The sequence below is a fragment of the Opisthorchis viverrini genome (assembly GCF_000715545.1).
Source record: "Opisthorchis viverrini unplaced genomic scaffold opera_v5_85, whole genome shotgun sequence".
Lineage (NCBI taxonomy): Eukaryota > Metazoa > Platyhelminthes > Trematoda > Opisthorchiida > Opisthorchiidae > Opisthorchis > Opisthorchis viverrini.
The window spans coordinates 1,532,125-1,555,573 of record NW_008751740.1 but is presented as its reverse complement, the minus strand read 5'-3'; the positions used below and the strand labels follow the sequence as shown (position 1 = coordinate 1,555,573).

Sequence of the window (23,449 nt, the reverse complement as noted above, 5' to 3'; positions counted from 1 at the left end):
AGATCTTTAGGAGTGAGCTTTTGAGGAAGACAGTTTTGCGACAGCTTGCGAATAGCACGCAAGTGATTCCCAAAGTCCGTAAGAAAACGATTGAAGTTTGTTTCGAGCAACGAAAGTCTAGAATGTAGAGAAATTATCCAAACTCATCTCCACGGCCAGACTTGTGGCAGTGTATTCCGATCGCAGAATAGTTACCGACTTATTAGTCACAACTCATGCTTTCAAGCACAGAAAATGCAGTTTCGTGGGCGAACTATGAAGCAGACGCGCCAACATATACAACAGCTAATACATCAGTCTCGGAGAGTGGGTTATTGCAGGCCTACTTGTGGATGCGGAAAATGTGAACTGGGGTCCTGGCAACAAGGACCATTTCCATGAGATCATGACTGTCAGAATCACTGATCATTCAGTTGACTACCGCAGAGACATTGTGAAGCCTAGATGTAGCAGATCGTTTAGCTAAGGTCATGTTGGAAGAAGGACGTAGCCGCTTCAAACAACCGCTGAACCATAGTGTTAATCACATGACATAATTACTTATGTTTCCCTATTCCTCAGATTAATTCATTACCCTTCCGGTGAGTGCTTAAGAATGAATACTGAACTACCCTATTTTACACAAAGTCGATTCCATATTGACTGTTTTCATGACTCGATTTATTCACATTCATTTCTGGATTTGTTGTTGAACATTTTGTCCCACTTTGAACTGTACAACATTTCTCCCGCTTAATTTGCCCGATAGCGTGCTGCCTTTTCTGTGCCATTCTGTGTTGCCCAAGGTTCAATCTAGCCGTAAGCCTTTCTTTAATTCTCCTCTCGATTTACTGTTAATTTCTTATAGAACCACGGTCTACCTATCTATGCGTCTAATTCAATATGTTGTTTGCTGCCCAACTGCGACTACTGAACAGACGCAGGTGAAGTTCGTAGAATTCAGTTTCGCCGCAATTATTACGTCCTACGCTGAATTAGACTGCACCTATCAGATAGGACTCCTAGATCGTACGTTTAAGCTAAGTAATCAATTATTCGCCTTGGGATCACGACCTTAGCACAGGATCCTACAGGAGGTTTACCACCAAATGCGGTATAATGACAAAGTAGTAAAACTATACAAACCTCATATCGTGAGGCAACGTCACCTTCTATACACCGGTTTAGGAACTGGTAATTCTTAACTAATCCCAAAGTCCACACCGACTCAAAGCCACGTGTGTACAAATATTCTTCAGTATTGCCTTCAGCTGTTCTTTGCAAAGTAAAACTAGCACATCTGGGATAAAAAGCGGTTCCAAATAAATGAACATGTACGAAAGTAGTCAGGGCACTGTGACTTGTCCTTGGTGGATCACCACAGGAAGCAAAGGATGTCTCGATGTCTTTGGTGAATACGCGCTTGGTAGGACACTGCTACGGCATCAACAGAATGGTGACAGGCTTCAGGCCAAAACATCGTAAAACACCATACACACCGCTCTGAAGGCCATAGACCAAAAGAACCTTCTCCTTAAGAGAACACTCACTGCATCGGGTTGATTAGTCAAGAACTACTTTGACATCCGTTAAACCCAAACCTAAACAGTGTTCTGTTGGGAAGAAGCCCGTCAACATGAAGCTTCCATTCAAAGGTGACTCGGTTGCTGAACTAATTACCAGATGGCTTAGAAACTCTGTTGATATGATACATTTGGCTGCCAATCTGTGTTTGAGCTTCAACTCCAGCCCCACTATTAGTTTCCGCCTGAAGGATAAATTACCACGTGTCAATTACATGATTCTGTGACCGATTGACCTATCCCTCATCCAACTCCCTTCCGTTGATTTCTATTTCCCTGAAGTGTATGTACCTTCGATTTCAACCTTTTCAATGTGATTTTTGGTACCATATCAATTCGTGATTTATTAGCTAAGAAGAACAATCACAATAAAAAAGCTTTTTTGCTACCTTCATTATTCTCATGACTTCCACGACTATATTCGACCACTACCCTGACATCATTGGATTTCACCGAATGCAACCCTAGACATTGGGTTAAATTCCTATGCCTGTGTTGGTATTGTTACCGGCTCGCTTAAAATTACCACTGGAAATATACTCATTTAACATAATATTGTGTTTCAGTGCAAAACAGGGTGACAAGAAACTCTCAATATCACATTTAGGCAGTTATTGAAATGTTACGAAGCCATATGGTTTATATGGTTTTGTTTTTCTGGAGAAGAGCGTGTCCATACAACACAGTGTCATGGAAAATCGAAAGGGAATCACAAGTCCAAGACTTTCTACATAACGGAACTTAGAGTCACACGTTTTTGTCAAATTAATTCTTCTTATCTCTTAGGGAATCATGCGGTTGACTGTGAATCTACATGCTGAACCAAGATCTTCCAACCTGATTAAACACTACAGTGGCCGGAAAACACCACAACTGAGAGATTCAACTGGGTTCCAGGTGAGTCTCCCGCAAAACCAAATTAGTTTGCAAATGAGTGTAGTTCGCTAATTTCGTGCAATTTGGTTTCAAGTGGAACATAATTTTGACGGAAACTCGGGGACTGCGCCTACCTGATGATCTTCAAGAAGGGCGAAACTGGGCAAGGGCTATCGACGAATTTTCAGAAACCTTGTGAGTAGTGCATTACGAATATACATGTATCGCGATATCTCGGACACCGTAGCGACTGAAATATGAGACGGCTCGGTGCAGTACATTCAGTTGCCTGGAACCATCACAAACGGGAGATTCAGCTAGGTTCTAGGTGAGTCTTTCGCAAAGCCAAATTAGTTTGCCAACTACACCATACACTTTGTGTGGCTTACCAAAATGTCGCCTGATTGTACAGCGGGCTTCGCTGTATCGCTTTCGAATTCATCACTGATAGCGTAGTGAAAATGGGGCTCTTAAAGATTTGAGCATTCTTCAAGTTAACCCACGGTTGGGTGGAGTCCTTTTCAACGTCGACTGTCACCTTCGTGATCTAGTATCACGAATGAACCAGTTGGAGGTCGGTGCTGACAAATCGGGCTTCAAGTTGACACAATTTAATTTTGACCCGTGCTTTGCTCTAGGTATAAGTACATCGACTAGTGTACTCTGCATGGTTAATCGCAGGCACAATGGTGTCAGAACCTGAGAAGGCGAATCCACATGTATCTATACAATGTCCTACAGAACTATACACATAGGCCTCGTAATAACCTTAAACCCAGCTGTAGAAGCTACAATGTGTACATCGATGATCCTCCGAGGAGTAGGGGGCGATGAAAGCCACCGCGGCTTCCAATCTTACAGAAGCGAAGTAGCCCAGGATTCTCTGTCATTTGGTCCAACCTCAAAAATGGCAAGTGCACCTTGAGATTATTTACAACTAAGAATCGGTCTTTGACAAAACCTCAGGGAAAATATGGACGTTGCCCAAGGCTCTGTGGCTTTTTGTACCCAACACACTGTAAGCATTTTGGGCAGAATAAGTAATCGGTTTCAACACTGTAACTCGACAACGTTTTCACGAACTATTACAACATGTAGGCTTTCCGATTTTCAATGAACTCACAGAACCCTTATTTCATGAGGCAATATAGAGAGGTTTTGATGCTTTCGAATGTCTTTGGTGTATAAGCAGTCCTCTAGTTCGACTGTTTTTCTCTGAACAACTCTCGTTGTTCCTCTCATGGTTAGAAAAATATCATAAACTGGGGATCCAACTGAGCCATCCCTTAACAATAAACTTGTTTTCAAGTGTATCTGCTTCTCCAGTAGTTCGAAGAGATCTCAAAAATACTAAAGCCAAACCCGAAATGCCCTGGTGCAAGCCGGTCCGTAACGCCGTGGTGATCAGTGCAAAAAACTTCCCCTAGCCTGTTTGCTCGATTGCAAACTCATGCGGTAGAAAAGAACGCATGTACAATGCAGCTTTATGCTCGAATATAGCTGTAGAATGCACCTAACTCTGACTGCTAGTTCAAGACGGTTTTTCACCTAATATGCGACCTTCCCCCCAGAAAAGGGTGTTTCTGGAGATAGAAATATCACTGAGAAAGAAAAAAATGCAACAAAAAAGCTGCGTTTCCAAAATGAGACCAGCTTATCCAAATCAGCAAACTTATTTTTGTTCATTCATTCTTCACTTCCTGATTTAGAGTTCCTCAGTGACCTTACATTGTGAAAGCTCTTCAGGTGTCTGTTATTGTAAACCAACTGTCGGTTCGCATCACACAGTTTGCACTTCTCTTCAACATCCCTCAGAGCCATGAATGTAGCATGCTGCCGCAAAAGTTCAAGGACAAAGAAAGTTCAAACCAAATCCATTTGTTTATATACAGATGATATGCAACCACTCAGCAATCTCAGCCCTGACCACCGATCTCCAAAGCAACACTTCTAAACGCGCTTTTCCTTTATGGCAGAGTGCTTGCCATAAATCAGGTGTACTCTTCACTCCTGCACCCCATACAGTCTCGCTTGTAAACAGGGGACACACGTTTCTCCCTTCATGGGGCTTATCGGGTAGACGCAGTCCCCGAGTTTTTGTCAAACTTTCAACCTAAACTCGGGGACTGTCCCTACTTGATGAGTCCCAAGAAGTGCAAAATTGATCGTGGGCTGTCGAAGAGTTTTCAGCGACCTCATGAGTAATTTCCTTTATGAAGACTAGAACCTATTTGCATAAAATTTTGAAAACTGAAACTCACCTATTGACTCTGTTTTCTACCGAGGGTGTTAGTTTGGCAGGTGCCTGTTTTGAAATTAACTCTCTTAAATCTCCTCATTGCCTCGTGGGTGACCGAAAACGATAGAAGTTGTTGAGGAATTATCGGAAACTGAGACATCGCTGAGAAAAACTAAACTCCACTGAACAAGAAGACACCAAAAACCTTCAGCTTTAGCACTCGTTCACTTCTCAAATGCTGTTTCTGCGATAGGAATTATCGACCACGAGTTTCATAAGCCGCATACAACAGAATCAATCAAGGAAAAGTTACACCACTCAGTTTCTGTTGATTCGCCTCTGGGTAAACAAATCAATAGGATAAAAGTGTCGTAGCCTGGAGTGAATAGCCCGTTTCTTTCAGGACGGAATGTGTTTAAGGAAAGATCGACTTGCTAGCTCCCAAGAATGCTCTCTATCTAAGGATGGCGATACATTTATTCATGAAAGATCTCTCTTTGGTATTCTTACGGGGGGAACACGCAACTGCAAAGAGGATTTTAAGCCTCGGGCTGAGTAAATTGTTCATTGTTTCAAAGTACCACTTTGAGGAGATTTTTGTCTTTCACAATGAGAAGATCAGTACCCGATCGTTGGATTCGTTTTCATGGGAGTTTCGATTTCGTTCCCCGCCCTTAGGAACAGTGTTTCAAGGCAAAGCCAGCCACAATGGAAAAATCTGGTGGTAGTTAACAGGTGATGACAATGTTATCCACCTAGAGATGAGAGTCTTAAACTTCATTCCCGGAAAATCGTTTCGTTTGGGCCGATTATTGATTAGGCGATGTTTCCATGAAGATGAAGCAAATATCATGTGGCATCATGCATTGTCCAACATAAATAACGAATTTGTTCCATCCATCAAACATACTGTTTGTTTGAGGTTGCATAAAATTTAACCACATTACCCCCCATCTGTGGTTATGCGGATGGTAGCGAGTGCTGCCAGCCAATCGCTTGCAACTAATTGTCTAACTACCGGCCTCGATACTGAACACTGATTGGCCAGCAACCGTCAATCGAGTGGGGATGAGTCCAAACATCCGTGTTCCGTGTATTGAACACTTGGTGGCCAATTCAAATGACAATAAAAATTCCAAGTCCTGAGTGAGTGTACAGTTTCACTGTTGGGTTTCAGCGACCCTTGTTCTAGTCTAGGGTAAGTCGGCCATGTTTTGTGCGATTTTTGGCGGAGTAGGGTAGGACAATTTACACAGTCGTGTCATTGTACCACTGGTAGACTGACAGCAGCTTACTCATGTCCGATCTATACGAAATCGATCGGAAGGTTTAATGGTTCTGATCACATTCTATTAGGAAAATAAGAGTGCGTTTATTAAAGGGATTCGGGTGAGTGTTAGAAGCGATGAAAGGAATGCGACATAATCACTCATTGGACCAACCATAGATTAAAACACTTTCGGAGTCGGACCGGCAAGTTAGCATGAATGACCGGAGCTCAGCGGTGCGGATACCTTTAGAATTCGCTCACAGTGAGTGTCTGGACTTGTATATACGTGGTCCATATTGAGAGTTTCGTGACGTACCAAACTTGACCTAGGAGCAGGTGTTTTTTAATACGATCAGGCCAAATGAGGACTTCGTGCTATGAAGTCCAGTTTGTGAAGCAAAGTGGGTGAGATCTGAGAAAATCTGAAAGAATCCATTTACCCCCTGCTTGATTTTGTAATACACGGTCTTCCAGAACATCACTAGACACATCATCACACTGCAGTTGGCTCGTTTTTGCAGGTATCCTCAAATTTCTAGCCGATAAGAGCTCTTTCTCAATTAGCGGCCCAAGTCTTCACTGTCAAAACCACATTTCACCCTGAAGTTGGGACTCGGTGAAGACAAAAGATTGCAAAAATAAGTGCTCTAAAAATATGCGCTTGATACAAATTTTCATAAATTTTTACATCCAGCCAGCTCAAACCCACTTCTCTGATAACGTTTGCGAGTCAGTGGACCAAATCCTAGTGGTGCTCAGAGGCACTTCACCCGAGTACCATCGGCTGTATGAACTGTTTTTAACGGTACATACTAAAATCTTTTAAAAACAATTGCGGAACACACAGACTTCAGGTGAGTAGTTAGGTGATTAGAGCAATGCACTCATTTGCAAACAAATTTGGTTCTGCGAGAGCCTCACCAGTAACCCAGCTGGACCTCCCGTTTGTGATGTCTCCAGGCAACTGAATGTGCTGCGCCATGCCGCCTCGTGTTCAGTTGCTACGATATTCGAAATATCGTGGTACATGTATATTCGTAATGCACTACTCATAAGGTTGCTGGTGACGAGTTTTCAGCAACCTTATGAGTAGCGCATTACGAATTACTTGCTTCCTATTGAGCGCTACGGGGCGTCTTGTTTCCAGTAGTTTAGAATTCACACTATTTTTAACCTCATCAATTCACCTCTACCATGCCAGGACATCGAACCGGTTTTTGGAGAGTTTGTGCAAATGGTACGTTCACAACGATTGGAACAGGAAGTCGAAGCCAACACTCCTGGTGAGCACGAGAAGTCGGATGTTCAGAAAATGAAGATTTTGACGGAACTTATTGAGAAACAGAGACGTATAGATAAATACTGGTAAGATGCCAATATATTTTCCTGGCACACTCGGGGTAACGCCTCCTTCCTGGCACACTCGGGGTAATGCCTCTTTATGGTAAATATTCAGAAATACTATCCTCGTAGTCCTAACCACATTGTACACGTGGCCTTTGGCAAGAAAGTTTACGACTAAACTCAACCGACATAGACAAAAATGTCCACGCACAGAAATGGATATCATTTTTTGACCCTATTCTGCTTGCAATGACGCGTAAAATTCAAGCAGTTGTTTCGTTCCCAAAAATTTGGGCTAGATTTAATGATTAGTTCCGGTCTTCCGTTGATCGCTTTGGTGGAATAGGTGAAATATTTCCTTTGATGGGGTCAGTGCGCATGTTATGGTGGCCTTACTCCTAGAAGGGTTCAGCTTTCCGTTTAAAAAATGGGTGAATCTGAAGGTCTTGAGGACTAGTCCCTTGAATTTCGTCTAAATTCTCACTCCAGAATCAGATTCGCGGGGAAGCAAAACTGGGTAATTTTTTACCCACATTTGGACTATTTTTCCAGTTAACCAACGTAACATCACTGTGTGGCTTCAGAGGGGGAATGAATACCACATGATGATCCATTGTGCATTTGAAACGCAACAATGCTAGTAGCGAATAACTCAGCAACGCCAGGTATACTTTGACTACATAACGAACCCTTCAGTGGAGTGAACACAACCAAACACGATATTCATTCATCCACATCAAATTCGTAATTTCAAAGGCCAGCATACCGAATCAATTATTGTGCACACAAAACTAACTGGATTAGTCAGCATGACCTTGATGAAAGCAAGCATGGTTTCGTTCGTGGCTGTGATCTTAGTACTGTGGCTGAGGGTATGATTATGGTGTCAGGGGCCTGCATACCTGTGTGATTTTGGCATTGCAAAATGCGTTTTGCTGGTACTGAGTTCACAGGTCACCGACGACAGACCAATTGTAAGTTGTATGCGTCATACACGCACCCAATTCGTTGTAGGTCGTTGCGAGCTTAGCAAAGCTTGCATTCACATCACTCCCGGTTGACTGGTCCTTTCCGTGTCCTGGCGTAGTTCTTCTGGGTAGTCCATACCAGATAGGGGAAGCGGTGGACTGGAGTTTCGCTCCTACTAGAGCTCATCGGCCTTGTCGAGATGTGATATAAGAATGTCTGACGGCGTGTTATCACTACGCCACGAATGCAGGCTAAACGTACTTGAATTTCCGTGCACGAGCAGTTGAACAAGTTCATGACCGTTGTGAACCAGCAGAACGTTTGCACCAGGACAGGAGCAACATTGTTGAGACGAAACGATTCTAACCAAGCTGACTGTCGACCTCAAGAGCAAAAATGAGTTTAGTTAGTGGCCCTTATGGTGGAAGCAGTTTCAGTACTGACTGGGCACCATTCAGAACCTAACTTGCCAGATTCTCCCATTACCATCGAGAATTGCCCTCGAATAAACCGAGAGCGCATTTGTTCACTTGGCATGCATGCTCATTCTCAGAGAAGATAGAAAGTTATGTCAGGTTAAATCAGCTAGTCAATCAAGAGGCTGGTCATTTCTCTGACGAATCCTGGATTTGCTAATGAAGTGTGAGCGTCTTTAGTTTTTCATTCAATGAACCCACATTTGGGTGGAAACAGAACGAGGACAAACACTTCACTGTCTACAGTGGCAACAGAACGTCAAAGGAGAACGTTATACACTAAAGGATTGTAAGTCTAACTTTTGAGGCCGATTTCACCAAAGGTTTTGTAGGTGTTGCCGATTTCAACAAAGGTTTTGTAGGTGTTATTGATTCTCATCGAAGTCAGCTTTCACGCAGTGAGATGACTAATCGGGGCGCTGTTCGGAGAATATATCTCAATCGCCGTGACCACTGATGGAACGATGCCACTTTTCAATGTGGTACAGTGAATGCGTCTCATAAGTGTTGGACCCATTTTTGACATACCGAGTGCAGTTGCTCTTCTAACTCTGAACAACTGATGGCTGTTGGTTGTTTTGGGTATAACGAGTTGGAAGAATGCAGTCAATTATTCCTACTCGTCGGACCAAGCGGATGTCAACAGATATGAAATCTGCTTTCTAGGAGTAGAAGTCCTCGTAACCGACCGAAGACAAATTAAAAGGTTGTATTGGTGTTCCGCGGGTGGCCTGTCGCTATTTGCGGAAGCATTCACCACTGGACGGACAGACACCGAGCAAGAAATGTACTTTCTGTCAGCCCTAGGAAAGTTACCGTAGGTGGTAGACCGTGCATGCGTGCAATTAACGGGGCCTTGATAGCCAAAAGGTTCCTCCGGCCGACGCAGAATGACGAAGGTATCCACCTCAAAATAGAACCGATGCACGATAGCTAAACAAATCATTGGAATCAATACACTACATCATTCTCCAAATGCCGGAGTAAAGAAGCAAGGTCACAGTAATCTCAATTTATTCAGCTGCCATAGTAAACAGGCTCTCGGTGACCTACGTTGTCTAATTTGAGTAAACCTTAGTTTTAACGCTACGCTAGAAAAACAACTGTGATGAATCTATCCCGTTAGCGTCGTCCCCCAGACCACTATCAGCGGATTCCCGAAACCGCAGCATGACTTATTCTTTTTCCACGACGTTTGAATGAGTGAATTTTGCGAGTAGCTTCTAAATTAATCGCGAGGCATTACGTATTATCAGATCAATAATGTCTGCTGCGCTTCAATTTTTATTTGCATGTTCGGCGTATCTCATAGTAGAAACACTGAGATTCGCTTGACCCACGGCAATCTATTGGGGTCTATTGGGCCTAAACTATGGAAAATCAAAGAGTTGGACTTGTCACCCAACTAGAGAATTGTGAAGTCATAAATACTAGTCAGACTTTGCTTTGAATGAGATCGTTGTAAGGGCCAAATCAACAACTTTCTACTGTAAGTGTATGATGGAAATTGAAATATTAGTTTGACAGCACCATAACAACTCAAAGGCTTCAGCAATCAAACCAGTCTAGGACTTATTGTCGTTTGTCTGTTCTCACTGTGGTACCATAGAAAAGCGAACCTTGGTCCGAAGGTTATTCGCAAATCGTTACAAGAAACATGTCTCCCATTGTGAAGCTTGCTTATGATTGTTTTTTTTTCAGGTATGCGAAACTATTTTCTTTACCGTGCCTGTGTGACTGCCCTCAGCTGTGATAGCCTTGTTGTGTCGAGTGATCTTGGTGCATGTGTACTCGGAGCGCATGACCCAGCTTTTTGCGCTGTCAATTTGGAGACCGTGCGGTTCAGCATGAGTTACGGGCAACTGAGTCGATTCTAGACGATTGTGTGAATAGTCGTTTGGCGTGAAATATACCAGAGGTGTGTGTGGGCTTGTCGGTGAAATGAGGCCACGTATTCTTGTGATAATCCATACAGAGGAGTAATAATGAACAAATACAGGTTGAGTTAGAGTAGCCTGAGGGGTTTGGTGAGAGCTGGATAGCCTGTTGTGAATGTATTTCAGTCAAGTCTATACACTTATCACCACCCATCGACCATTAACAGTTGTTGGTGATAACCTGCAATAAATTCTGAGTTGAATGAATGTGGACAACTCGACCTTGCGCCTCAAACAAACTAGTTGTGGGTAGCCGGGGGATTACATTCCACCATATCGCCAAAACTGGGGCGAGAGCGTCTGGCATAAACATTCGGATTTCCAGCCTCATGTATCCCCTCCAAGTGGCCAGCAGTATACTTTCTCAACTGACCTTATCCGCAATCCCCAGGGAGATGGATGAGTTGGTCACACTAGTTGGAATGATCATTCTCCTCGAAAAACTCCCTTGCCGGGCTCACTGATGAGCAGAAGCGACAGTCTGTGGTCTCACACCGATGCAAACAAGGCGCAAGCAGTAAAATTCATCCGTTCTGGCAAGTGGCACCTCCCTCGATTGGGATAAAGGGATTCGACAAATCATTGACCAGTGACACTAACAGACATGGTTAAGTCGATTGGTCAGCGGCTCGCCTGCATCAAACTTATCGCCTTCGATGTGCCTTCACTTCATTAGGCAACTAATGTGATTCGGCGCTAGGGAGCCTCACCTAAACTGAACATAGGTCCACGAATTCATCACTTTTATGCATCATGCAGGACATATAAAGGCGGGAAACTTTCTTAATCTAAATTCGTTCTGAGCCCTCCGACTAGGTAATCAGGAGGCGATAATGAAGTCGCAACACACTGAGCCATCGGTGATACTACCAGCGAGATAAAAGGAGTACAACTTCTTGCTATTAAGCTTTATTTATTTGGTACTAACATTCATCATCTCTGTGGCACACCTCATGCCTCACTGCTCCGTGAGTGTTACCGCCTTCCCACAACCACCTGAGCGAAACAACCACTTTGACATTTGAGTAGTCTCACAGGGCGGTGCGAATGCCCCCGTCGAAGATCACTACTTCAGATCATTCCAAGTTCCGCGAAACAGGCATCAAGCAGTCGATCACTTGAGGAACGGACCCACTAAGAAGTTCATCCGAGCTACCAAGATTGCAAGACATCGTCAATCTGTTTACTGACAAAAAATCTGGCGAAAATTGACGGTACACCAGGCTGGATTGTCGCATATGGTAGGTTCCAAACATTTCCGCAGGATGGTGGGCGGTTTTCCCGCCCCACCACCATTTCCGCAGGATGGTGGGCGGTTTTCCCCATCTATAGCAGCAGCCTCATTTGATGGGCGCACCAGCAAGTTAGGACAGGCCAGTGCATTACGAGTTTGATTTTGCGATTCAATTTAAAGCATACTAGCTTCGCTCTAGAGGACCCTACACAACTTAACATTTTTTATGCGAGAGTTTTGTGTTCAAGTGTCTTCGCACTACTTAATATAGCTAGTACTGGGGTATCAGGTGATTGCTGCAAGATGTTTGGTATTGTACGATACACGCCCGTTGTGACGCGATATTGTGAAGGCATGAAGATCCCTTTAAATTATTCATACGAGAGGTATTTTCATACTACTGATGACGAGAAGGTAGTGAAACTTCTTGAACAGTGGTCGGCGGACCTAAATGTGTTCTCACCAAAGTGCCTCTTTTTCAGGAATCTAACTTGGGGATTCACGAAGGATTACGATTACTACGTAAGTCGTAAGAAATTTGTTACCCACATTTTATCCGTTCAGCACACCTTGTAGCACCAGGTCACATCAACTCGACAGCCATTGGAGTCAGTGACCGCTTGGTCACTACGGGTACGAGGTGGGAAATGCCAATAAAACCTAAGTGGACAATAGTGTAAACGCCTCTGATGCGTACATGTTCCATAGACGATGGTTCGATATTTATTCGTAAATGTTGGACAAAGGAATTTCATCGATCAACTTGGACCGAGGCGTTCCTGAACCAGCTCGATCTGGTTGCATTTTAATCATCTAAACATAACGCAGACCGTTGCCACGGATACCGAAAGTAAGCGATGATGCAATGATGACACGAGCACAAAACGTTTAACAGAGCCGTGTCTCATGTGAAGAATATCGGGACCTTTGTCCGTGAGCACTTTTAGTACTTGTTTGGCAAATGAGTTGGCCCGGAAATATACAACCAAACGAAAACAGAATGCATCAAATGAGTCTTACGTTTGAGAAGTTGACACTCCATAATTCAACTAAAACCAGATAACTAATACTAGTTGGTGGCTAGATGGACCACTTTCCGCTGATAATCTAATCGTGATTGAGTGACAGCCTCTTCAAATGCTGGGTTAAATCTTTTCTCAGGATTAAGGGAGTGTACTGACCTTTCCAAAGGATGAAGTATGCTGGCATTAAGTATGTAATGAATTCGCCATAGACAACAATACCTACGGAACAAAAACGTAGTTGGAAGTCTCACGAGTAAGAGATGTAATGTCCGAGCAATTATCCGGTCTTGTGCTGAGAGGTTGTAACATTCACGTTCACATATGGAAACCTGTTTGCGTTCAATCCCCTAAACCAAGCGGTTTCAAGTTGGAGTCTTAAAAGCATGAAACATCACTTCAATGAGGATAAGTTATTGATTCCCCAAGCTGAGCTGTGGCCCTGAATGAGAGTCTTCCTAACGCCTGCACGTAAGGAAATACGATCGGAGGGTGAACAGTTCTGAAGCTATCAGAAGGCTCAAACGGTGGCCCATAACTGTCAAGCCGAATGGGGACAACTGAACAGCTGAGACCCACGGTATACGCCAATGTGGTCTGGCAGCCCATATCACTTAGAATAGCACGCGAAAGCACGCGCATAAGGGTAACCAACGCTAGCCATTTTCAAGCCGAATGGGGACAACTGAACAGCTGAGGTCTGGCAGCCCATATCACTTAGAATACCACGCGAAAACACACGCATAAGGGTAACCAACGCTAGCCATTATTTAGCCTGATTTTTACACTGGCAGTCACTTCTAACACTATTGCAGGCTTAATACCATGGAATGTCCTGAGTGCGAAGTTGGTCGTTGGAAGATGCACGAATAAAAAACAATTACAATGAAATTAAAATAAGACCTGACTCCGTATGAAAAATGAAGTTTAATTAGTAATGAGGACAAACAGACAACTCAACAAAGCAAACCAAAGGCTTCCAGTGGCGAATCACTCGGGGTCCTATCGTTATGATGTATAGCTGAAACTGAACTCAAAAGCAACAGCTCAGATCCAGTGGAATTTTCATCCTGTTCTTTGGCAAATCACACACAATCTATTCTCTACTTGGTCATTTGTTTGTTCTTTTTCCCGTGATTGTGAAGGGAAACTATCGACCGAACCGAAACAACCGAGGCGTTACCAGTTTAGAACCCCGTGCAGTTCCAAACACATCAGCTGCCAATTATGGATTCTACATGGACAGCGAACGGGCCATCAATATTCGAAACTTGGAGCGCGGAATGATTCGCGATATCAGGCGAAGTTGACCGACGACCTGAGCAATACAAACTTTCACAGATATCATGTGATATAAATGTATTTTTTTTTGACCCAACCGTGTTCTCCCCTTCGAACCAAATAAAAGAATGAACAAGTAAACTGATTGGAACAAGTAGTTTAGATTAGTACAGGTGAGCATCATACGTTGAGGATACGGGAATCGGACGGGAAACGGGAAGATCATAGAAAAGTGACCTTTTTCTGTGAGGTTGTGGAGTTGTGCTTCGGATGCTGTTGATAATCAGAATAGAGAGAAGGGAGAGGGCGAATCAAGGAAATAAATCAATGGGTTTGAGGAGAAAATACTGATCCGTAAATCGAATGTGTAAAAATTAAGGAATCGATTGCGGCGTTTGCTACGATAGAAGTAAAACGGAAACTTGTATTTATAGCAATCCCATTTAAACAGCCCTCCATTTGACGTCCTCAACTATTCCGGTTAGTCCATATCAAAGAGAGGATGGGACAAGAGGAAGACTTATTAATCAAGAGGGACATGCATGGACGCGTTGCAGACCCCGTAACCATCTACAACTTGAGCAAAAGTTTTCATAGGCCAGCCGTCCCTAATAACCCAACATCACATCGTTTGGACGGATGTGTCACGTGCAGGACACGGGCCAAACGAAGCCATGCCCTGATTGGTCAGAATGCCAGCCAATCTGAGTCGAGCATTTTTGACTGGACGTTTCTGGCCCCCTCACAGAGATTCTTGAGTTGCACGATCGTTAACAAGTCACAACAGAAAGTCAATTAGAATGATCTAGAGTTGTGACGACTAGGCTAAATGGTAGTCGTACTAAAGTCGTCCATGAATTAGGGAAACCCCTAATCGAGGAAACGATTTAGTCTAATTTTGTGAACCAGTAAATTTGCCTTAAGAATAACCCACGCGAAAGAATGTTCGAGCAAAAATCGTCGAATTCCGTTACTGTACATAGAAATCGTCGTCGTATTGCCAAAACAAAGGTGATACGGTCCAATTGGAACAATGAGGTGACATTGCTGTTCAACTAGTTTGATGGAAAGGTCAACCTTTGTGAATATCGTAGGTTCCACTTGGGGGTTGCAGTTGAATAAAAAATACATAAGTATCTGATTTAGCTCGATCGTGTCGTGCACAGGTTAGCAACCAACTAAACGCACCTTATTCTAATGAGGAGGGTTCAGCACAACGGTAGATCGAGGATAATTTATACAACTATACAAATTACAGAAATTATACAACAACAAGTGATCAGTATATAAGACTAACAAAGACCTGAGAGTATTTCAGAAATAGGGCAAAACCCGAGAGCACGATTGAAAAAACTCGCACGCCCGTTGATGTAGCAACCAGCATTGGATGGTCTCTGTGGGTATGTGCATCATCGATGCACCCCCCGAGAGCACGATTGAAAAAACTCGCACGGCGGTTGATGTAGCGACCAGCATTGGATGGTCTCTGTGGTCTCTGTGTGCATCATCGATGCACCGTTTAAGGCAGTTGTTTTGTGAAAAACATAAAACCATAAACTGCAGTGACTTACCACAAAACAGCTACCTTAAAGGGTGTATCGACTGGATCAGGTTGGGGTCGTTGATGGGTCGTGCGGGAGTGTACCGGCTATGCAAACCGTCATGTATATAGCATGCAACTTAAAGAGCGCGGCATACCAAAAGAATGCAACAAGGTATCCGGTTAGCACTTTAGGGACCGTCAATGCTGCAAATACCTACACGGGAAACCTACTACTTATTTTTCGGGAAGTAACGAGTTCCAAATTCGGATTTCGTCCCACTTCCTTCCCCAGGGATTCCAAGATTGTCTGGCTCGAAAAACTGGTGGTTTATTTTCCGACTAGGGACAAAACGTGCGGAAAATGACTGTCAAGCTCAGTGAACGGCTTGGAAACCAACGGGAGCACCAAAACCACTAATACCTGGGACCTTTAGCGTACCTTTGCATCTGAACGAGGTGTTGCGAACGGAGTGGGTGATAAACACCGTCGGAGGATTCGTTCCCGAAAGCCGCCCGGTTTGGCACTTCGGAGGAGATGCTCAATCGGAACGGGAGCCTGATGGGGATGAATAAAATATATGGAAAGAAATAAAAAGACAGGTCAATGAGTGCTAGTGAGACGCTAGATCTTGTGAGTCACAATACGACAATCACCATGGGAACGAACCTCTTCAGCATTGGACGGGTTTAGCGGAGCCGAAGAAATGGAATGTCCATCAGCGCAATCACAGAGGCCGGTCGATCCAGCAGACAACAAAAGATGCCGATTCGGGGCTGAAGACTAATAGAAAAGAAACAGTGTGTCGAGGAGTTCTGGCACACCGATACGGAGAAAAATACACAGACACTTTCTAGAGTTGGAATGACGAAGTAGGGGAACCCTGAAGGCAACATTAGGAGAGAAAACGGCCAACTGTTGCGGATAGGTAACTTGACACGCGGGAGACGAGAGGATTTCACGGTTTCACCGGGGAGTAAAATCCTAAGGTACAATAAAACGTGGAAAATGAAGTGACATTCTTCAGTGGATTGAGGCACAAATGCTATGTGACGTTCTGCCATTTTTCAAACCTCGGAAGAAGAAAGGCTTTGTCTACAACAGGGAGCATCCAACTAGGAATACCGAACTAGAATCGACAAAACGAAAAAGCCACAGCGAAATAACACGACAGCTACAAATTACATGCAAGAGAAAACAGGGTGAAGACAAACCTCTTCAGTATTGGAGGGAGTTGGCGGAATGGAAAGTGGTAGATGGCTAGCTGCGTGACGTGGTTGTACACTCCACAACAGGCGTTCACTTGGGTGCGTCGGCTACAGGAGACAAGACAATGAATGCATGTAGTTGGTGTACCATCGAGGGAAACAAATGCTATGAAACGGAAAGAAAACACGATATCTAGGAAGGACAAAGGCATAAACCAAATGAACGCAAGGACAGTATCTATATGAGCTAATTATATCAGATTCTCTCTTCAAAAATGCAGCTCTAAAATTATCCATTAATCGAACAATCACCGGTGTAATTGATCATGGAACTGAGAGCTACACATAAAACAAGCGCAGCACATGGCAATCAACTGCCCAGCTGAGTTGTGTTCATAAAGAACCAGGTGTGTCATGAAAGTAGGGTGTTTTCCTCGTTAACCTCCGCGGAATAGATCCAGGTGACTCGCGCTCCAGCGGTAGCATTCACCAGTGCCGTAGAACCGAATGTTAAAAGTATGCTAAATGAACGCGTGCTCCCAATTCCAAGGAGTGGCGGTAGCCAGATAAATCGGAAACTGTAGTCTGGTTGGGTAGCAGAATAGCACGTGGTGAGCGGACCTAAGATTCGAAAGCAATCAAACACAACGCGTGACGAAAAGTGTCGTACAACACACCTTCACACCGCTGTGAGGAGTAACCTGAATAGGGGACAAGCATCGGCGAAGAACCCGTTCACGTAATCCGCCTGGCTTTGCACTGCGCAGGAGCTCTTCGGTGTAGCGGGGTGGCTAGAACAGAGGAAGCATGAAGAGATGAATGAGCTCCTACCGCAGGAATAACCAGAAGAAGAAAGGCTTTGTCTACAACAGGGAGCATCCAACTAGGGATGCCGAACTAGAATCGACAAAACAAAAAAGCCACAGCGAAATAACACGACAGCTACAAATTACATGCAAGAGAAAACAGGGTGAAGACAAACCTCTTCAGTATTGGAGGGAGTTGGCGGAATGGAAAGTGGTAGATGGCTAGCTGCGTGACGTGGTTGTACACTCCACAACAGGCGTTCACTTGGGTGCGTCGGCTACAGGAGACAAGACAATGAATGCATGTAGTTGGTGTACCATCGAGGGAAACAAATGCTATGAAACGGAAAGAAAACACGATATCTAGGAAGGACAAAGGCATAGACCAAATGAACGCAAGGACAGTATCTATATGAGCTAATTATATCAGATTCTCTCTTCAAAAATGCAGCTCTAAAATTATCCATTAATCGAACAATCACCGGTGTAATTGATCATGGAACTGAGAGCTACACATAAAACAAGCGCAGCACATGGCAATCAACTGCTCAGCTGAGTTGTGTTCATAAAGAACCAGGTGTGTCATGAAAGTAGGGTGTTTTCCTCGTTAACCTCCGCGGAATAGATCCAGGTGACTCGCGCTCCAGCGGTAGCATTCACCAGTGCCGTAGAACCGAATGTTAAAAGTATGCTAAATGAACGCGTGCTCCCAATTCCAAGGAGTGGCGGTAGCCAGATAAATCGGAAACTGTAGTCTGGTTGGGTAGCAGAATAGCACGTGGTGAGCGGACCTAAGATTCGAAAGCAATCAAACACAACGCGTGACGAAAAGTGTCGTACAACACACCTTCACACCGCTGTGAGGAGTAACCTGAATAGGGGACAAGCATCGGCGAAGAACCCGTTCACGTAATCCGCCTGGCTTTGCACTGCGCAGGAGCTCTTCGGTGTAGCGGGGTGGCTAGAACAGAGGAAGCATGAAGAGATGAATGAGCTCCTACCGCAGGAATAACCAATAGTCAAACGTGCAAGAAAAGCAGTGAATCAAATCACTCTGCCTGTCGGTTTTACTGGTCATCTTTAGGCTGAATACACGTAAAAGGCGTGACTATATGAAGCGGGCGACCTGAACCTTGTCAAAGAGTCTAGCATTACGAACTTTTCCAGCACTATCGACGTTCGAGTGATCACCGAATACCACCTATCCACTCCTCGTCACTCAGCACCCTGAGGAATATCGAATGTTAATACTGAGCGAATTGGTATGAATCCAGACTGAACCGACTAGTCAGCCTGGGGAGCCATTCATGTCTATGGTGATTGAGACTGAACTCTTTACAGAGTGTGACTTCTAAGTGGGATGCCACAATACGGTTTGTTTGGAGGCAGGGTCACATGGTATAGGGGGAAATCCGACAAATAGATACAACGCCCCAACGATGTGCCCCTTTATCCATGCTTTCTTGCAATCGTTTTTCATTTATGTGCCTGTTCTTAATTCTTGTGACTACCTTGTTTCCTCTGGTAAACATAACCCTTTGTTCTACTGCTGTGTTGAGTCGCTGTATTAGTCCTAATTGCACCCTCCTTACACCGGTATCCCTCCTTTGTTAGGTAGTCATTCCATCGTATTCCTATAGGGTTACGGGCGTTTGTAATAACTAACCTTCCAATTGTTCTCCTGTCTGGCTGATACCTATGTCTGCGGATAATGTGTTGGGTAGGTGACGCTGCGTGATGCAGGAGATTCAACACAATTCCAAGAGACTGTCTGAGTCTTTCGACCGGTAGCACTCCGATCAAGGTTGTGCGACAATTGAACATCCGAACTGAGAGGCTTTATTTAGAACTACGTGTACATGTGCTTACAGGATACTTCCCGGTTTCCCAGCATGGAGCCCGCGGCGATGGCTCCGGTTCACACGTCTCTGAAGGAAAAAGATCATCCGTTTAGGGTGTTCAAAGGCTTCCGTTCATTCACCATGGAGCAATGTCTTGCCAGGATGACATTCCAACTCGCGAATCAGTAGCACAACATTACACCCTGAAATGAGGGTTCAGTCGGTTTCCCTACAAAAACAACAACCAATCCTGTGACAACCCACCTACCGGCTAGACATATACTTTCGCTCATCTTTGGTGGTGTGTTCATCACAATAGAATGCGGTGAACAAGACATCTCCAAAGGTGACTACATAAGTAGCAGACTGTACTGTGACATTGGAAGCCTGGCTAAGCGGCGAGGGAGCTTAACGGGTCATCTATTCAGGTAAGCGAGGCAACGTCGGTTCTTGCTTGGAGTACTACGGCCCTAAGACACTTTATGGAATCGGATGGACCCACTATTTCTGCAGACCGACTCAAGTGTCTTTGGAAGGAAAGACGTGCGTCAGAACTTGAAGGAGTTGCCCAATCCACCCTGAAGCAACTGAATTAAGGCGACACAGTGAAGAGCATAAAACAATGCTAAACCGCGAGTGATATCAGCTCCACTCCTGTCGTGTGCATGCTCACTGTAGTCATGCGTAGACGCTGTTGGAGCATCCACAAATGCATCGATCGTACCGATTTCTTAGATTATGGGTCAAAGCAGCAAAGTGAACAAGCTGCAGCCATGCCCTACTGGCTGAAAGGAAACCAAAGGCGTATTGGTATGTGGAACCTAGAAGTAGTGACTAGGGTATCGGGTGTTAGATAGCGTAACTGGATCAATACAACCCAGCCTGCAACGGAAAATACTTTTGTGGAGTTCTGCGGGCGTCGGTGGAATAAGGTTCGGGATTAGACTGCGCTAACATGCACAGGGACAACGTTTCCAAGGAGCTGTAGTACCCAACCAACCAACTAAAAAGGCATGAGCTACGCATAGCTTACTTTTCCAGGAACAGAAGGGACGGGTGCGGCGAACGTAGCGGAAGATCCTTCAAGTCCTTCTTTGGGTTCCGCAGTATTTTCAATATCCGTTTCTGAAGGGTTGAACAACTGGAAGTACATACATAAAGGTTAGTCAAACCGTCGAGTGTACGGAGGATGGAATTAGAGCTTCAGATACAAGGATTAATCTCGAAATGAAGTCAAACCGGCGTTCAGCACGTGATCGAATGGATACTTCACCAGAATATGCATTCTCAATTCTTTGGCCTCATTGTCATGGTGTTCCTGTATTAAAATAACATTTAGTGTGTATCTCGTTGATTTCACTTTTTGTTCTTGTCGATTAAATGTACCAGCATCGAGGTAAATAGGGTAAAGCCCCGATAAAGACAATCGGGTTGAGGTAAAATCGTCGTCCCCTTTCGGAGATGCCAGTCTCTAAAACAGAGGTTTCAGGAGGGCACCTGAATTTCAAGAAGCCTGAAAAACTTTATCCGGACATGGTTTTACTACAATCTCCAATGGAAGAGTCATATCTGTTTGTGTGTGGGTTTGTAAATATTGGCCACCATTAAATTGCAAGGCTTCCTTTCTCAGGACACGAGCCATGGCACTTGCTTTCTGCTCCTGAGCCTAAAGTACATGCCGTTCTCCTGAGTTTCAAAGGCTTGTTTACTTGATCCTTAGGACTGGCATCACGTGGTCGATGCACTATGGACTCTTGCTGGAGAAAACGGCGGATATTTTGATGAGATTACCAACCATATTTCTCACCTTCAGCGCATGTATGGAGAGTAGGGAAGGACGAACCCCACAAAAGAAGCCTGCTTTTGTTTAGTGGCAAGCTATTCGAATGAAAAGCAGTCCTTCACATCTAAAAACTATCGGCTTGTGGAGATGAAATCATGAACCTGCAAAAACAGCGGAAGATCCATAGTTCATCAAAAATTACCGCATTTGGTGGGATAGCAAATGACACATCTGTCGTTGGGGAATTTTCTCTTCTCTGACCGAGTGTCATCTTACGTGGCTGCGATTTTTGTGAGTCGGTCGCTTTCATTCACAAGTGAGTCGAATGTTTTTGCTTCAGTCGTATGTTCATCATTATCACTCAATGTTTTCAAGCTGTTTCGATTACTGGAAAAAAGTTCAGGCCAAAGACGCTGTTAACAACTGACTGTGCTGTCGTAGAAAACTGTCTGAATGGCAATTTGTTCCGATTTTGAAGAGGTTACGTGGTATCGCAGTATATTCTCATAAAAGAACTACTCACAAAGGTTGCTGAAGGGTTTTCAGCAACCTTGTGAGTAGTTTCCTTTATGAAAATATACTGCGATATCTAGAATATCGTGCCAACTGAATCATGAGGTGGCCTGTGTGCAGCACATTCAGTTGTAGAATATCATAAGCAAGAGATTCAGTTGTCTCTGGTGAAAGACAAATTGATTTGTAAATGAGTGTATTTCTCGAGGTTACGTGGTAGTTACGTGATTGAGATTGGATTGTGACCGAACAACTCTCCGTTCCGAGAATGCAATTAAAGACCACGTAAGTGTTAGACTTCCACGTGGCTTTGGATAACACTTCATCCCCACTAAGAGTGGACTTCAACCACCCGTACAGAGCTACTCGATGGAGGGATTCGTAAGCTCTCTGCTTCAATCATGTTATGACTTAAATGCCAGATCAGGCTTTTTGCAGTCAGAAGGTAAAGTAGGTGAATCAATTAGTGGGCTTGAATGGATAAAACACCCGGAAATAGCTTGGATACTTACCAAACGATCATGGTCACTGAGGTTTTTCGTCTCCATTTCCGCGATCGGTTTATCAGTGCTTTTCTCTGACTTGATGTTTTTCAGCTCATTAACTTCGTTTTGCAGCTGCTTCACGATTCGCTCCAGATGAGCCATTCTCCTGAGGAGTGTCCTACTGGTCAAACAATCACAGGAACCGGGAATTTGGGATACAGTAGTGACACCAGGCTGCGATCCATTACAACTACCACCACTACGACGCCCAATGATTTGGCGACGCATACGACGCTTCAATGACTGAAGAATACAAGAAACCAAGGAAAAACGATCGACCACTTAGAGTTAGAGGAACAAGGCATTTAGTGTCGTTTGGAGTGGACAACAATAGACCACTGGTACCGGCAATAGGCGATTAACTACCATATACCTGCTCTACCAGGCTTGATGGTCGAAAGTGGAGACACGATAATAGGGCATGCATACAAGAATACTTATGGGAATGAAGGGAACTTATGCTACAAACAAGTGTTTACTTCCTAAAGATTACCCAGACTTTGTCTACCATCAAGCAACATCAGATCAAGTTAATGACCGTAAACGCGGTAACTCTCGTCTTGTCCAAAATAGGCCGCCATGGGAAATGACAATTTCGTTTTCCCAGGGGTACTCACTTTGCAGTGGGTAGCACACTAGGTAATGGATGTGTCTGGCGTGTAATTAAGGGAGGTCACTCCTCATCGGATGTGGGGCTATCTTGTGAAATGGTTATACAGATGTGAAGGACGTCGGCTTCACTTTCGCTTGAAAAATAATACGATTGAACTGTAGCCACAGGTTACGTGTTCGTTCATAACCTTGCATTCACATCAGTTGGATCCATTAGCCGTGACGCAACACCGAAGACTGACAACTTCCACAGGCAATCCGCAACAGCACTTCGCTTCGGTCATGACTTGGTGTGTAACTTCGCCAGAAGTCCCCTTTCGGGTACTGCTTGCCTCAAGAAGAGGGAAGTAACGAACTAGGCCCAGACTGACAAGGACTCTTGGGCACAGT

General features: G+C 44.2%; 2 protein-coding genes across 2 annotated transcripts in view; one reads left to right on the top strand and one right to left on the bottom strand.

Moving 5' to 3' along the window:
* Nucleotides 1-234: 234 nt before the first annotated feature.
* T265_04848 (hypothetical protein) lies at nucleotides 235-14,289 on the top strand (the record flags this gene model as incomplete). The annotated part of the gene is made up of 5 exons (XM_009169694.1): nucleotides 235-306; nucleotides 2,349-2,459; nucleotides 7,149-7,312; nucleotides 12,390-12,429; nucleotides 14,075-14,289. 5 exons carry the CDS (start codon nucleotides 235-237, stop codon nucleotides 14,237-14,239), a joined length of 552 nt encoding a protein of 183 aa, XP_009167958.1.
* Nucleotides 14,290-14,357: 68 nt separating this feature from the next.
* T265_13617 (hypothetical protein) overlaps nucleotides 14,358-23,449 on the bottom strand; it is a gene marked incomplete at both ends in the record, with an annotated part of 11,204 nt that continues 2,112 nt past the window's right edge. Inside the window, 7 exons of the mRNA XM_009169704.1 lie at nucleotides 14,358-14,483; nucleotides 16,193-16,309; nucleotides 16,421-16,534; nucleotides 16,966-17,067; nucleotides 17,637-17,750; nucleotides 20,640-20,747; nucleotides 22,415-22,690. Coding sequence (XP_009167968.1) covers nucleotides 14,433-14,483; nucleotides 16,193-16,309; nucleotides 16,421-16,534; nucleotides 16,966-17,067; nucleotides 17,637-17,750; nucleotides 20,640-20,747; nucleotides 22,415-22,690 — 882 coding nt within the window. The remainder of the gene's footprint in view (nucleotides 14,484-16,192; nucleotides 16,310-16,420; nucleotides 16,535-16,965; nucleotides 17,068-17,636; nucleotides 17,751-20,639; nucleotides 20,748-22,414; nucleotides 22,691-23,449) is intronic.